General features: G+C 37.3%; 1 protein-coding gene across 1 annotated transcript in view; it reads left to right on the forward strand.

Moving 5' to 3' along the window:
- The window catches only part of LOC103606978 (mRNA-capping enzyme-like), a gene marked incomplete at its 5' end in the record, with an annotated part of 205,564 nt that overhangs the window by 43,885 nt on the left and 146,854 nt on the right, over positions 1-14,825 (forward strand). Inside the window, one exon of the mRNA XM_008591541.1 lies at positions 1,191-1,259. Within this exon, the coding sequence (XP_008589763.1) occupies positions 1,191-1,259 (69 nt within the window). The remainder of the gene's footprint in view (positions 1-1,190; positions 1,260-14,825) is intronic.

A 14,825-nucleotide genomic window follows, 5' to 3' on the forward strand; every position in this document is an offset into this window, starting at 1 on the left:
GTGGGATTGGTGGCCGCTCCACAGGCCCCGGGGGGCCCCGCGCTGAGGCACACAAGTGGCAGGGCTCAGTGAGGAGCCGCGCCATGCGAAGATGGCTGGTCTGCCTGATCAGAGCCGGCCGGCTCCGCCCCGTCCGGAGAAAATGGAGGCAGCGGTGGTGCCGGTGCCTAGCCTGGTGTGGTAAGCGTGGGCCGGGTGGGCCTTTGCCCCGCAAGCGGGGCTGGGCTGGGGGTCACTCACAAAGCTCCCAGAGCTGGGCCGGTCCAGTGCCTTCCTCTCTGTCTTTGCGTCGCCCCTGCTGTCTTTCCTGGCCTTTGTTGCCTTGGACTGCTCGGTCTCCCGGCATGGTCGCGGCACTCTCAGGAATCTTCTTTTGCATCGGCCCTAAAACCTCGAGACTGTAGTTGCTTTTTTTCATTGTAGATTAGTTGATCAGTGATTTATTCATTTTTTGTTGCTCTTGGAAATGCAAATAGTACTCTGGCAGTACAGCACACCGTTCACAGGCTCTCTCTGTCCTCTGGCACGCTCACTCCAGACCCGTCGCCATCTTTTTTTTTTTTGTCCTTTTTGTCCTTTTTCGTGTCCGGCAACGGATTGCAACCCTCAGCGTCGCGCCCGCACCGGACCAGGACCGGCAACGGGATCGCAACCCTCGGCGCCACGCCCGTACCTCGCTCAGCCAGTGAGCGGGAACCGGTCTGTATGTGGGATCCAAACCCCCGGCGGGAGCGCCGCCGTGCTCCCAAGTGGCACACTGTAGCAGTGCGCCACCGGGCCGGCCCACATTTTCAATACTTTATCCATTATTGTGGTTGTTGTAGTTAGGACTGTTGTACTTTATGTATTTTAAAAAAATTTATTTTTTAATTGACACATGTTGATTATACATATTTATGGGGTACAGAGTTGTATTTCAATAATTATGTTTAATGTGTGATGACCAAATCAGGGTAATTAGCATATTCCTCCTTGCAAATATTTATCCTTTCTTTTTGTGTAGAGAGCATTTGAGCTCTCATTTCACAGTATATTAACCTAGATTCCTCTGGACACTCCCCTCTCCCTCATTTTGTATTTCAGTTCTTACAGCTTATATATTAAGTTTTTATAAAGCTTATCAAGAAATTAAAGTCATTTTTAAAGTGATTTTTGTATTTCTAAGGGTTACATTTGCATTTATTTTATAGCTGCTTGAAGGAAATTTTGCCAAAGAAGTCAGCCATGAAATGGATGGACTTATTTTTCAGCCTATCGGAGTAAGTTCATGTGTCTCTGTTTGTGTATGTAATGTATACATATACATGTACATATAAAGTACATTTTCCTCAGACATATTTACTTAGGATTGAGTGCTGTGACTACTGCTTTTTGTTAAATTGTTCGTTATGATAGATTTCATTTATATCTAAATATATGTAATACTAAAATGAACACCTATTTGTTTTCACTCAGCTTAAGAAATGAACATTGTTGGTCATTAGTTTTTAAGGAAGTTAGTGTTTTAATATAAATAATTTTCTTATAATTCTTGCAAAATGAATGTTAGTTTACGTTTCTTTACTAGAAAACTGCCAATAACATTACATAAATGCTCATTTCCTTTTGTACCCTGGTATACCTTTAAGTATTAATATCTCTAAAACTTCATTTTGCTGTAAGTGAGTAAAATTCAGAGATGTCAATATATGAAGAAAAATAGAATTTTTGAATATTTATCCCATGTTGAATTTTTGAAGTGCACTGAAGAACTTTTACCAACTTAATAGTTATATCATTTATTTGGACTAAGCTGTGTTTTACTCTATAGCATGGTTTCTCAACCTCAGCACCATTGATGTGTTGGGTCAGACAGTTCTTTGCTGTGGGAGCTGTCCTGTGCATGGTAGGATGTTTAGCAGTATTCTCGATCTCTACTCACTAGATGCCAGTAGCATCCTTCCGCCCAGTTGTGACAACCAAAAATATACACAGACATTGCCTAATTTCCCCTGGACAGCAAAGTTGCCCTCATTTGATAACCAGTGCTCTATAGGGTAGTGTTTTTCAGAGTGTGGCACATGGAGGATGATTAGTATCACCCAGCAAGTTGTTATAGATGCAGTTCACCTCAGACCTACTGATTAGAAATTTGGGGGTGGGTCCAGCAGTTTGTGTTTTAACAAGCTGTCCACGTGGTTCTGACACATGTTCACGTATGAGAATCACTTACTCTATAAAAAGAGTTGTATTTCATGTGTGACCACCCTTTTATGTGCTGCATATTGCCTTCACTAACTCTGTCCTTAGAAATGAGGGTATGAGACACAACAATCACAATTACTTGAATTTGTTAAGACAAGTGAACAGATATGATGTTGATGGGTGGGAGTGGGGAGATGGAGAAGGGAGGGAGGAATCGGTAAAGGGACAGGAAAATCAACTACATTGTATATTGATAAAATTAAAAAAAAGAAAAAAGAAATGAGGGTATGAGCTAGTTGAGAAGTTGTATAGAGAGACATCAAACAGAGTACTTGAAAGGAAGGGAACTAATATTTTAGACACTATGTATTAAACACTATATTACTTAATGCTTTACACAATTACTTTACTGTATGTTTTCCATAAGTAGTAAAACTCTTCTATAATGCAAATTTAGGTACAACATGATATGTGATTGACTTCTGTCTTCTTCCCAGCCCTCCTTGCCAAACAGAGGGAGGATAAATCTTATCTTCTGTGGTTGAGGGAGGAGGAGATGGAGGAAAGGTAAAGGCTGGAAACGGAAATTGTAGAAAACACTGTCTTAGGAAGATAGAAATTGGATCTTTGAGTTCCAGTATTTTCCAGGCTCAGTCTCCCTAGATTGAAAGAAGTAAAGTCTGAATCTAGCTGTAATTACAGAAAATTTCAGTATGAAACTCATGGTTCAGACCTATGCCTATATGAGATTTTGGTATATGTAAAAGAAATGTCTGGTATAGTCTGTTGATTTGTTAGTCTGCTCCCATTCTAGTAGCCACAATTTTTATTGGAATGACATTGTAATTGATGTCTGGTAAGGCAAATCTCCCTGTTTGCTGGAATTTTCTTAGATATTTATGGACATTTGGTTTAACATTCTTAAGTTTCATAGTTCATTTGTCATATTACCCAAAAATTCCTGTTAGGAATTTAATTGGAATGGCTTCGAACTTAGATTAATTTGGAGAAAATTGATGTGTTTACAGTGTTAAGTCATCTTCTCAATGAATAAGTTTGGCTCTTTTTAGTTTTTTTTCTGTTCTCTAATTGAGTTTGTTTTTTATTATTGTTAGGCTAATTTCTAGATATTTATCATTTTCTGTTTTTATAGTAAATGGTGTTTGATTTTCTTTTTTTAGTTGGTACTTCTAGTGTACTGCTACACTATTGATTTAATTTATTGATTCAACAATCTTGCTGAATACTCTTAGTTCTAATAATTGTCTAATTTTATATATCGGTCAGGATCTCTAGTACTGAATTAAATATTAGATTTAATTGGATGGAGGAAAGGGAGACATTTATACCTTGTTATCAGTCGTAAAGCAGGAGTAGTTAAATTCTTTCCATTAAGTGTGTTTGTGGTCAGTATCTGTTGGATACTGTTTATTGTGTTAAGAAATTTTTGTTTCTGTTGTCCCAAAAGTTTTTTTAAAAAATCATAAATAGCTTTTGGGCATTACAAGGCATTAACACCTAAAGCATTAATTTTAAGGTATTAATGCCTTTTCTTTATTGAGATTGTCATTGTATTATCCTTTTTATGCCATTTTTATAGAAATTATATTGATTTTTCTCATGTTGACCCATCCTTTCATTCCTCAGATATAAATGCCACTTGGTTATGATACCTTTGATCAAGGTATACCTTTGAATCTGAGTGTAAGAGTTTCTTGAGGATTTCTGCCACCTTATTTCTTACAGTTTTTCCCCTCTTTTTTTTATATATTCAAAATAATGAAGATAATATTTCTTATTGTGGAAAAAATTATGTAAGTTGCAAGTAATACATGAAAATTCATGCCTATGATTTAAAAAGTCAATTAAAATAGCATGACTTATACTGAAAAATAGAGCAGTCTCTTCTCTTACATTCCCTATATCCAAAGTGCCACTCCTAGGAGGCAATCATTTTCTGTTGTTTTAGCTGGTTATTTTGGTTGTTGTTTTTGTTTTGCTTTTACTTCCGTATTTCTACAAAATCTGTGCTGCCGTTTCTTAGTTTTCTGTTTTTTACATGGTCTGTTTATACTGTGAAGAATAGAATTGAACCCTCTAATTCCACCAACACACCTATCCTCCTTTCTCCTTCTATCATTCCATTATAATTATACATTTGGTCAAATGAATATTCAGTATTTATATTTTTATGGTGACATAAATATTGTTTATATTTGAGTCAAGTAGTATAGTATACTATTATATTTTCTTTCTTAGAAAACACTTTTTGGGGCCGGCCCGGTGGCGCACTGCTACAGTGCGCCACTTGGGAGCGCGGCGGTGCTCCCACCAAGGGTTCGGATCCCACATACAGACCGGCCGCTCACTGGCTGAGCGAGGTGCGGGCGCAACACCGAGGGTTGTGATCCCGTTGCCGGTCCTGGTCCCGTTGCCGGTCCCGGTCCAGTACGGGCACGACACTGAGGGTTGCGATCCGTTGCCGGTTACGAAAAAAGACAAAAAGGAAAAAAAAAAAAAAGAAAACACTTTTTCCGTAGAGTTGGGAATTGTCTTATATTTTCATTTGTTATGATTATCAGTATTTCTTCCCTCAGACTCTCAAAAAGAACTGTTAAATTTTTTTTCAGTGCAATTAAATATATCAGGTCCATTTTTTGCTTGAAGGCATTCCTCCCGAAGTCTTTCATTCTCTAGTCCTGGTGCATAGCTTTTTCTTCTTGGAAGTTCTTTTCACTGTCTCATCCTGGAAATTCCATTTACCATTCTTCTCTCTTAGATCCCCTACTTCTTGGAGTTTATGTTTTCCGCTTTCTTGGTTTGAGTGACCTTGAAAGCCTGATGCTATACAAACTAGTCCTTATACTTATTAGGCTTTTGTTTCAGCTATAAACTGAGGAGGTTATTCTCAGTAGTCTCTAATCTGCTCATTACTTTCTACAGTTCTATGACTGTGACTTGGCCCTAAATTGTTTATTGTGTTTGCATAGTTCTGTGCAACTTATAATTCTACCTTTATTATATGTACTAGAGAGTTAGGGAAAAGGTACAATAAACTTTGAAGTTCAAGACTAACTGGTCTAAATGTCAAAAATTTCCAGAAGTTTTAGTAGGTCTACTCTTAGTTTACGTATTTAATTTTGTATTTTTAAAAATTTTATCTTATAAGTCATAATTGATAATAATATTAGACAATTGAACTGAAGAGAGGTGTTATAATTTTACTCAGATTCTCTATTTGTAATAAACCTTCTAAGACCAGATTTTCTCTGCTTCTTCTTCCTTTTGAATGGCTGTTTGTCTTTCTACTTTTCTTCTAAGATATTTCTATCTCCCTTTCCTTTTCTTTATAGAGACATATTTATTTTTATGGCTATGTGTTGTGGACTCCCAAATAAACCTTCAACCATGTCTTTTATTTTGCCTCTAGTATTCTGTTTCTTCACTATTTTATACACTTCTATTAGGGACATCCTATTTTCAAGTGGTTACTAAAGTCTGTTAAGTGGCTCATCACGTTGTACTTTTAGGTTATCTTTGATTTCTATTCCTTTTTTTATCATGTCAGATTGAGTCCACATTGTTTTACACTCAAGCTTTTTCAGTAGCTTCTTCACAGCCGCTTGTATCTGTACTGTTTTTCCAGTCCATCCCTGTTGTTTGGCCTAGTAAAATTATATTCTGGAAGGAAGTCTTATATGAGGGAAACAGTGCTGACTGATAGAAATATAATGCAAACTACATATGTGAGCCACATATATACTACAAAATTTTCTCATAGCCATATGAAGAAAATTAAAAAGAAACTGGTGAAATTAATTTTAATGTTTTATTTAAATGACTATCAAAAATATTAACATTTCAGCATTTACTCAGTATAAAACAGTTATTATTTATGTAGTAGGTATTTGAAGTCTAGTGGTAATTTTACATTTGCAACATATCTTGTACTTGCCTCCTGTCAAACGCTCAGTGGTCACACATGTATTGGACACTACAGGCATAGGTATATTGATTCCTCTCTTCCTCTTTCTCATATGTGGCATAGCATTTGTACATAATTCATTTGTGGTCTTCAGTTGAATTGTAATTCTCTGTATAATGATATAGCTTTCTTCTACAGCTTGTAGAACAAAATAAGGTTACATTTCTTTATTATTTAACTGAAATAGCTTAGCCTCCCTCCCTTCTCCTGCTTCTGAATCCCAGTGCATTGCAATATTGCATGGATCTCTTTTTTACTTCCTAGGTTCTTACCTTTTATATTGTGCCCTGGGATTTTAAACTTACTCCATTCATGGGGTCCTGATTCCAGTCTCCAGTTTCTAGAAAGATGAAATTCTGATGAGTTCATAGAATGATCCCATTTTTTGTGTGTGTGCATTTGATGCCTTTGAAACTCTTAAGTTGATGTTGTTGAGGAGACATATTTCTAAATCATACCTTCCACTTCTCTGACATGGTGTTTCTCAGGTTCTCTGGTGCCAGCTCATATCATTCTGAGGCTACCAGTCCAAGAGAAATGTAACATTGTGACTAAAAATGGAAGCAGTTTGGGTCTTAATGAGATCTTGGATTTCTGGGCATACACAGTTCCTTCCTTGCTCTTTATTCCATAGGATTTATGGGGGAATGGTTTGCTTTTGTGAAGCCAAAAGTAATGTCCTCTTCTATCTTTCTTCTTCAGCAGTTGTTAGTTAATTGCCAGACATCTTTAGAACTAACACAGATCGCTTAAATGATTATTATCTTCAAAGCAGAAATGATTTCCTTCAGCATGCTTTGCTGTTTCTTACAATAGATAAAGAAGTAGCCACCACTTCGTAAGGTATGGTATGTTTTTGTCTCACAAGAATTGTGGGCTTCTCTAAGGTTTCTTATTTATCTCTCAAAGCAGAAATGATTTCCTTCAGCATGCTTTGCTGTTTCTTACAATAGATAAAGAAGTAGCCACCACTTCGCAAGGTATGGTATGTTTTTGTCTCACAAGAATTGTGGGCTTCTCTAAGGTTTCTTATTTATCTCTAAACCTCCAGTGTCTAGGATATTGTTTGGCCCAATTTTAGTAAATGTTTGTTAAAGGAATGAAAATGCATCCTTTTGTTTTCCACTAGCCTTTCAGATTTTACTGATTTTATAATTTACCAATGTTGGCAAACATCTTTTACATTTATAGCTGTTTCATCTTCCTTGCTGCACATGCATATGTATAATAGAATTTATGCTGTATCTTTTTTCTTTCAAGAAACTTTTCAGTAACTTTCTTTAAATTTCTTCTTGTTTTCTGGCAGAGTCCAGAATCCAAACAGCTGTTCTTCCTGAAATAATAACATGAGCTTTGCCCTTTGTATATTCTTCTCAAGAGACTTCCCAATGAGTTAGAAGTGGTCTCTGGTTAAGATAAGCCACTAAATATCTCTGGTTCTCCAGTTCTTCATCTCTAAAATGTAAAGGCTATAGCAGTTTAGCTTTGAAATTCTGTAATGATCATATGATGATCAATATATGTGAATATAAATCAGTACTTAAGAATTTCTTTCTGCCAGTATCTGGTGAAAATGCATTAGGTAATGAATTTTTAATAAAAGAGAAAATAAACTCTTTTTTTACTTTTCTAAAACGGAAGTATTTCTTAGGTGGAAATTTAGGCAATTGAAATAGATAAAATGGACTTACTATGAAATTTCATAATACGACTATAACATGATTATATCCTGTTTTTTTTCCTCCTGCCATCATTTCAATAGGATTTTTACTTTTACAGACTTTTTACCTCCTAAATTAGTAAGATTATACAGTAAATGGAATGTCTCTGAAAGGGTCACATTTTGTTCATGAGTGGACATTGTCAGTTTCTTTCAGAAATATTAAATTATTGTAACAGATTCTTAGTTTATATTTATGAAAGACTTATTAGAAAAAAATGTTTCACAACTACCTATTTTGGTAACAGTTTAATTGATGGCACAGTACTATACTGACCTAGTTATTAGTATCTGGTTCATTATTTTCATTTTCTGTGAAATTTTGATGATTTCAGTCTTTGTTTCTTGATATGTTTTATTTGTAATTGTAATTTCTCATGATTATTTTCTGTCTAGTTTCTTATTTCTTAAAAGCATACTGTACCAATTTTAACTGTATTAGTTTTTGCCATTAATATGGACCTCTCATTGTTTTCACCATGTGTCCTTTAATGGGACTTCACTGTTAATTGGTAAAATGGTATCTGGCTGTAAGAAGAATATGCTACTTAGTCACATGTCTACCCATGCTATTTATCTTCAGTGGTTCTTTTATATTCCTACTATATTTTTGATAAATCTTCTAAAGGGTATTCTAGGTATAAATGTATTAACTATGCCATCCAGAATAGGCTTCAATTTAGCATGAGTCCATTCAGAGTAAGCAGGAAGCAGTTTTCTCTCTCATATGCAAAATTTTATTCTACTGTGTAGCCTACGTTATTTTTCATTATTTTGTTTTGCAATTTTAACCTTAGATTCTCTCACAAAGACTTATTTTTCTATTTTTACCTGCTGTGTGCTCTGTTTAGGCCACCATAACAAGAGTGGTTCTGTGTATTCCACTTTCAGAATTTTGATTTGCCAAAGCTCCAGACTGAGACTGTACTTATAGCTCCTATACAGAGATTTGACTTTTTTATTTTTTTTTCCTTTTTGTCTTTTTTCATGACCGGTAACGGGATCGCAGCCCTCGGTGTCACGCCCGCACCGTGCTCAACCAGTGAGCAGACCGGTCTCTATGTGGGATCCGAACCCTCGGTGGGAGCGCCGCCGTGCTCCCAAGCGCCGCACTCTACCGAGTGCGTGCTCAACCAGTGAGCAGACCGGTCTCTATGTGGGATCCGAACCCTCGGTGGGAGCGCCGCCGTGCTCCCAAGTGCCGCACTCTACCGAGTGCACCACCAGGCCGGCCCGATATTTGACTTTTTTAAACCACCAGGCCGGCCCGAGATTTGACTTTTTTAAACCTCTTTTAAAAAAATATAAATTTAAGTTTTTATTAAAATAGGTGACACCAGGCCGGCCCGATATTTGACTTTTTTAAACCTCTTTTAAAAAAATATAAATTTAAGTTTTTATTAAAATAGGTGAATTTGGATGACATTATCAAATGCTATATTTATGATATTCTGCTAAAGGAAGCAGAGCTTAAGACATATTTTTCTAATAATTCTTGACTCTTATGATTTCTCTCTGTGGCTTTAAAGGAAGAGAAACTTAAGATTTTTCTCACCTAATTCTTTGGAATTGAAACCACTGTGCTTATACATTGTCATCAAGTTCCTTTTGTTTACCAAGTGAAATGGACTTTTTATGGTTGCTCTTGCATATTCAAAGGAAATACCTTAATTCTCTTTTTCACTTGTTCTGTCTTCTGAACAATGAACTAAGACGAGAGTTGATTACAGACAGGTGTAGCTTATGGTGGTGAGAGGAGATATGATTTTAGATGGTCCAGGGAAAGGGCTTTAAATGGCATTGCATTATACAGTAAGAAATTTAGTTACATTCTTGTTTGTTTTCTTCCAGTCTCTCAGATTATAAGGAGAAAGTCTATTTCTAGTTTTTAATATCTAAGACTTGCTAATCTTTCCCTTTTCAACAAAGAGTGTGGGCCTACTTTTAGACCATTCCATAGGTAACATATCTACTGGAATTTAGTATCATTGATTAATTTCCATCATATGTAATTTTAGGAGTACTTATTATTTAGGGTAAGCAGTACTGTTTTCAATTATGGTGTATAAGGTATGCTATTAGGTATAAAGTTTCCATTTAAAAATATGTTTTAGATTTAGGGTGAATTAATTTAAAGAAAAATAGTAAGTAAAAGTACTGGGGGTATTTAGATATGACAGAAATCATGAGGGTGGTACATGAGAAGTTAAAATTTAGAAAATGCTATGGTATAGTTAGTTATTAGTTTTCTATGGCTATATTAATGCATTACCACAAACTTGGTGGCTTAAAACAACACACATCTATTCTCTTACAATTCTGGAGGTCAGAATTCTAAAATCAGTTTCACTAGGTTGATACCAACATGTTAGCAGAGACATGCTCCCTCTGAAAGCTCTAGGGGAAAATTCATTTTCTTGTCTTCTCCAGCTTCTAGAGCCACATTCTTTGCATTCCTTGGCTTGTGGCCCCTTCCTTCATCTTCAAAGCCAGTTGGGTAGCATCTTGCTTCAGTGGTCACATTGCCATCTCCTATGTCAAATCTCCCATCAGGTCCCTCTTAAAAAGACACTTGTAATTGCATTTAGGGCCCACATAGATAATCCAGGATAATCTTCCCATTTGAAGAACCTTAATTTAATCACACCTGCAGAGTTTCTTTTTGCCATGTAAAGTAACATTCACAGGTTTCTGAATTTCCTGGGGGACCATTTTCCAGCCTACCACAGTTATCATAGCTTAATATGACATTTCCAACTAATAGCTGTAGACCCTAATACCCAGTCTAATTTCTGATTCTGTCTTTGTAAGATTTGTAAACTACCCTCCTTTGTTAGGTTTTTCTATTAAAAACAAGTGCTAAATGACACATTTATTACTTTTAATGTAAAACTTGCCAACATTTCAAATTTTTTTTTTTGGAGAAGTCTAAAACCTTTAATGAACTTATCTTTAATAATTAAGTGCAGGGTAAGTGATATACTGTTAGGACAAATAATACTGTATGTTAGAGGTAACCTGTATTTTTTATAATGTTAAAATGTATGTAAATTTTACTCTTTATTTTTAAATTGGGGCATATCCAAGTGTTAGAATCTACAGTTCTTTTTTCTGGAATTCCTCTGCCTGTCCAGAGACCAATCCACCAGTCTCTTGCTTGGTGGCATTCATCTGGCTATTAGTATTCTTTGAGTACAGGACATACAGGGGCTAGGACAGTAGGTAAACTTTCACTTAAGTTTACCTCCAAGTTTCAGTTTTTCTCTTCTGTTTGTTTGAATCTTCTGGACTGGAGCTTCTGTTGTTCGGCTTTTCTGCAGAATAAACCCAGAAATGAAGGAGGGCACCTAGAGGTTTAGTGCTCCTTATGTAAACTTTTACCAGTCTCCTTGTTTTCAGTTCCATACCTCATACTTCTCCTCCGTGCAACCTTCTCAGTTATCTGTTCCTTAAATTACCTGATCCATTCTGGGGTCCTGCAGCATGCAGCATAAATTGCTTGCATTGGTACCCTTCTCTGCAAGCACTTAGTATTGTTTTCTTTGTTTTATGCTCTATTAACTTCTCCATCTACTTTCTATCTTTCAAAAAAGTATTGAACTCCCATTTTAGTGAGTTAAATCAAAGTGGATAGAAATGCACATGCTTAATCTACCACATTTATTAGACAATCTCCAAACTTCCCACTGTACAGTGTTTGGTCTGTTAGCTCCCATTAGCCAACAATTTAAGTAAATCATGAAAGAGAATGTTTTGAGTGACCAGTCTAGCAATCTGAAAGAGTGTGTCTACAGAAAGTGGAAAGGAAGTCCTGGTGAAGGGTAGGAAAAGCTTGATTTTAACCTGTAATCCATTTTCTAGAACCACAGAAATATTTCAAAGGCAAATGAATGGTGAAAGATCAAGAAGATTCTTGGCGCATCTACTTGTGCGAAAGTTCCATGACCTAAATATGTTTGATACTAGTTACCTAAAAGTAGTTAGAAAGAAGTTAATTCTACTCTGTTAGATAAATTATAATGAGTGGATTGAAGGTGAATAAAAGGTAGAAGATGTTAGTACTACTAATAAAAGAAAATGTTTTGAATCCTGGCAAAATATTGAAGAATAATACTAAAGGTACTTTTATTAAAATGATGATTCTATTAAGGACAACCCCCCCAAAATCAGTCTAGAAGAAAGTTTGTTTAGCTTTTGATCCTATTTTTAGAGACATAACCATGTAACACATCCAGAATTGCACATAGTTTACTTATTACTTTTATAAGAAAAAGGAAAAGCAAAATTAATTAGTTTAATCAAGAAAATAAAGCTTAGGGTATTTCTTTGTATTTATAAAGAAATGTACCAGTATCTGATTTTGACTAAAATGCAGAGAAATGAAAGCCCCAATTCACACAAAGTAGATTCAATTGTAGTTACAGAATTATAGATGGGCCGGCCCGGTGGCGCACTGGTGGGTGTGCCACTTGGGAGCGTGGCGGCGCTCCCACCGAGGGTTCGGATCCCATGTGGTGACCGGTTCCCGCTCACTGGCTGAGCGTGGCGCGGGCGCAACGCCGAGGGTTGTGATCCCGTTGCCGGTCCCCAGTACGGGCGCGACACCAAGGGTTGCGATCCCATACCGGTCAGTAAAAAAAAGACAAAAAGGAAAAAAAAAAGAATTATAGAAAATCAGAGCTGAAAAAGATACCTCCAGGATTACCGGTCAGTAAAAAAAGGACAAAAAGGAAAAAAAAAAGAATTATAGAAAATCAGAGCTGAAAAAGATACCTCCAGGATTATCTAGTTCACTGGTTTCAAAAAGATCATCTCCAAAATTCTAGGTTTCTGTGAAGTACCTCAGGTGACCACATGGAGGGAGTGGTTACTAGATAAGCATTCTGTTATATCACAGCAGCCCTGATCTATTACTTTTATGTATTGTACTTCTAGATAAGAGTATGTCTTACAAAGGGCTTTGCCTGCTAAGTAAATGATGTTTGAGTCAACTGCTTTTTTGAAAGGTCGCCACTGATCTCTCTTCACTGCACAATCAAGATAATTTTTCAGCCCCCGTGTAGAGCTAGGGCTAGGTCTGGAGCTCACAGACTCCTCAAGCCTGTTGTCCAGACTGGGTCACAAACCCTTCACATGCAGGTATATGAGCTAGGTAACTGGAAAAAAAGTCCTTGGAGTCTTGGTTGAAGAAAGAGTAGTCTTTATTTCTGCACATACATGTCTAGGAGCTAGGCAGTCCAAAGAGAAACCCAAAACTCAACTGCTACCAGCAAAGTCCAAAGAAAAACTGAGCAGCTGCCAGCAAAGTAATATGCTTTATTTTTAGATGCAAGCTCTCTGCTAGCCAGCAGTTCCGGCCGCTGCTCCACACAACTCTTTCCCTTTCCTCCGTGGCCTACAGGTCTGCCATGTTGGTGCCCGCTGCAGCCATTGCTCCTGCTTGGCCCATTCTGCTGTCCCAGCAGAAGCTCACTGGAGCTGTACGCTGGAGAGGATGGGCCATGCGGGGTGGAACCTGAGGCAGTAAACGCCAGCCAGGTGGCGGTGCTGCGCATGGGCACTAACTCCAGCCACACACAACTCTTTTACAAAGAATGTGCTGCACCATACCCAACTGGACCTAAGGCAAGGGGGCCTGATTAAACTATTCTATTTTCCTGACACCCCCTTTTTTCCGATCCTCTAGTGTTATTCTGCCCCAAAACCCAGCTTGGCTTGCCAAAATTTGTTACCCCAGGGCATTCGGCTCCTGGCTTAGCTTGTCAAAATCTTGTTACTGTACACAAGTTTCACTGCCTTCCTCCAAACAAAAACAACTCAAAAGTGAAATGTTGATGAAAATGGAAGTCAATTTTAATTTGGAAGTACTGTGACTTGATGAGAGGTGTTAGGCTAACCCTTCTCTCCTGTAAACCTGAAGAATGGCCAGACTAAAACCATCTCCCCAATTCAGATTTATTGAGGGGGTTTTAAAGAGGAGATTGAAGGAATGGAACATGAGAAGTAAAACGCAGGAAGGAGGGGGACATAAGCCCTGGGAGCTCCATGCAAGGAGCCAGGGGCAAGGCCTTGCCAAGTCTCTGTCTGTTTCTGTTCCCATCCTTGGGGTATCTTAGGGCTGTGCTGGAGTGGTAGAATCAGCAGAATTTTATTGATGTCTTCCTTGGTTTCTCAGGGTCTGGATAGTACGTGTCTAACTGCAGGTCTGCAGCACCAGGCTGACTGGAAAAAAACTTTACATTTATGTAAATAATGTCATTTTGCTCTGAAACAAGTTTCAAAATATCAAATAACCATGGGAAAAGAGGGAACTCAGAGAAATTCATGCTAAGAAAAATTTGCTTACAGCCAAGTGGTTTTAGGTCTCACATTGCTTCAGTCCTACTCACTCCAGCAATGCTTTCTCCTGTGGCTTCTATTATGATACCACATGCTCCTGATTCCCTGCTAGTCTTTTGCTATTTCTTCTCTGTCTCATTTAGGCTCTTTCTCCTGTACTAGCTAGTGAAGTTTCCAAAGCTCAGTATCTTGGACCTTCATTCTCTTTCATGCACTACTCTCCTCCTGGAACCACATCTATCCCCATGACTTTAGTTCTCTCCTGTAAACCTACAGACTTTTGATCTCTGTATGAGCTCCATATTTGGTTATCTGATTGCTTATCCTGATATTGTTTTTTGAATTTCTCAAAAACAAGAGAAACACAATACAGATGCTCCTCAACTTAACAATTGGGTTATGTCCTGATAAACCCATCGTAAGTTAAAAATACTATTAAGTTGAAAATAACGTTAAGTTAAAAATTCATCTAATACTCTGGTAAACCCATCGTAAAGTTAAAAAATCCCAAATCCAGATGCTCCTTGATTTACTATGGAATTACATCCTGATAAACTCATCATAAAAATTGAAAAATCTTAAGTGTTACCAGTGTAA

The sequence above is a fragment of the Galeopterus variegatus genome, unplaced genomic scaffold (genome assembly GCF_000696425.1).
Source record: "Galeopterus variegatus unplaced genomic scaffold, G_variegatus-3.0.2 Scaffold148, whole genome shotgun sequence".
In the NCBI taxonomy this organism is placed as follows: Eukaryota; Metazoa; Chordata; class Mammalia; order Dermoptera; family Cynocephalidae; genus Galeopterus; species Galeopterus variegatus.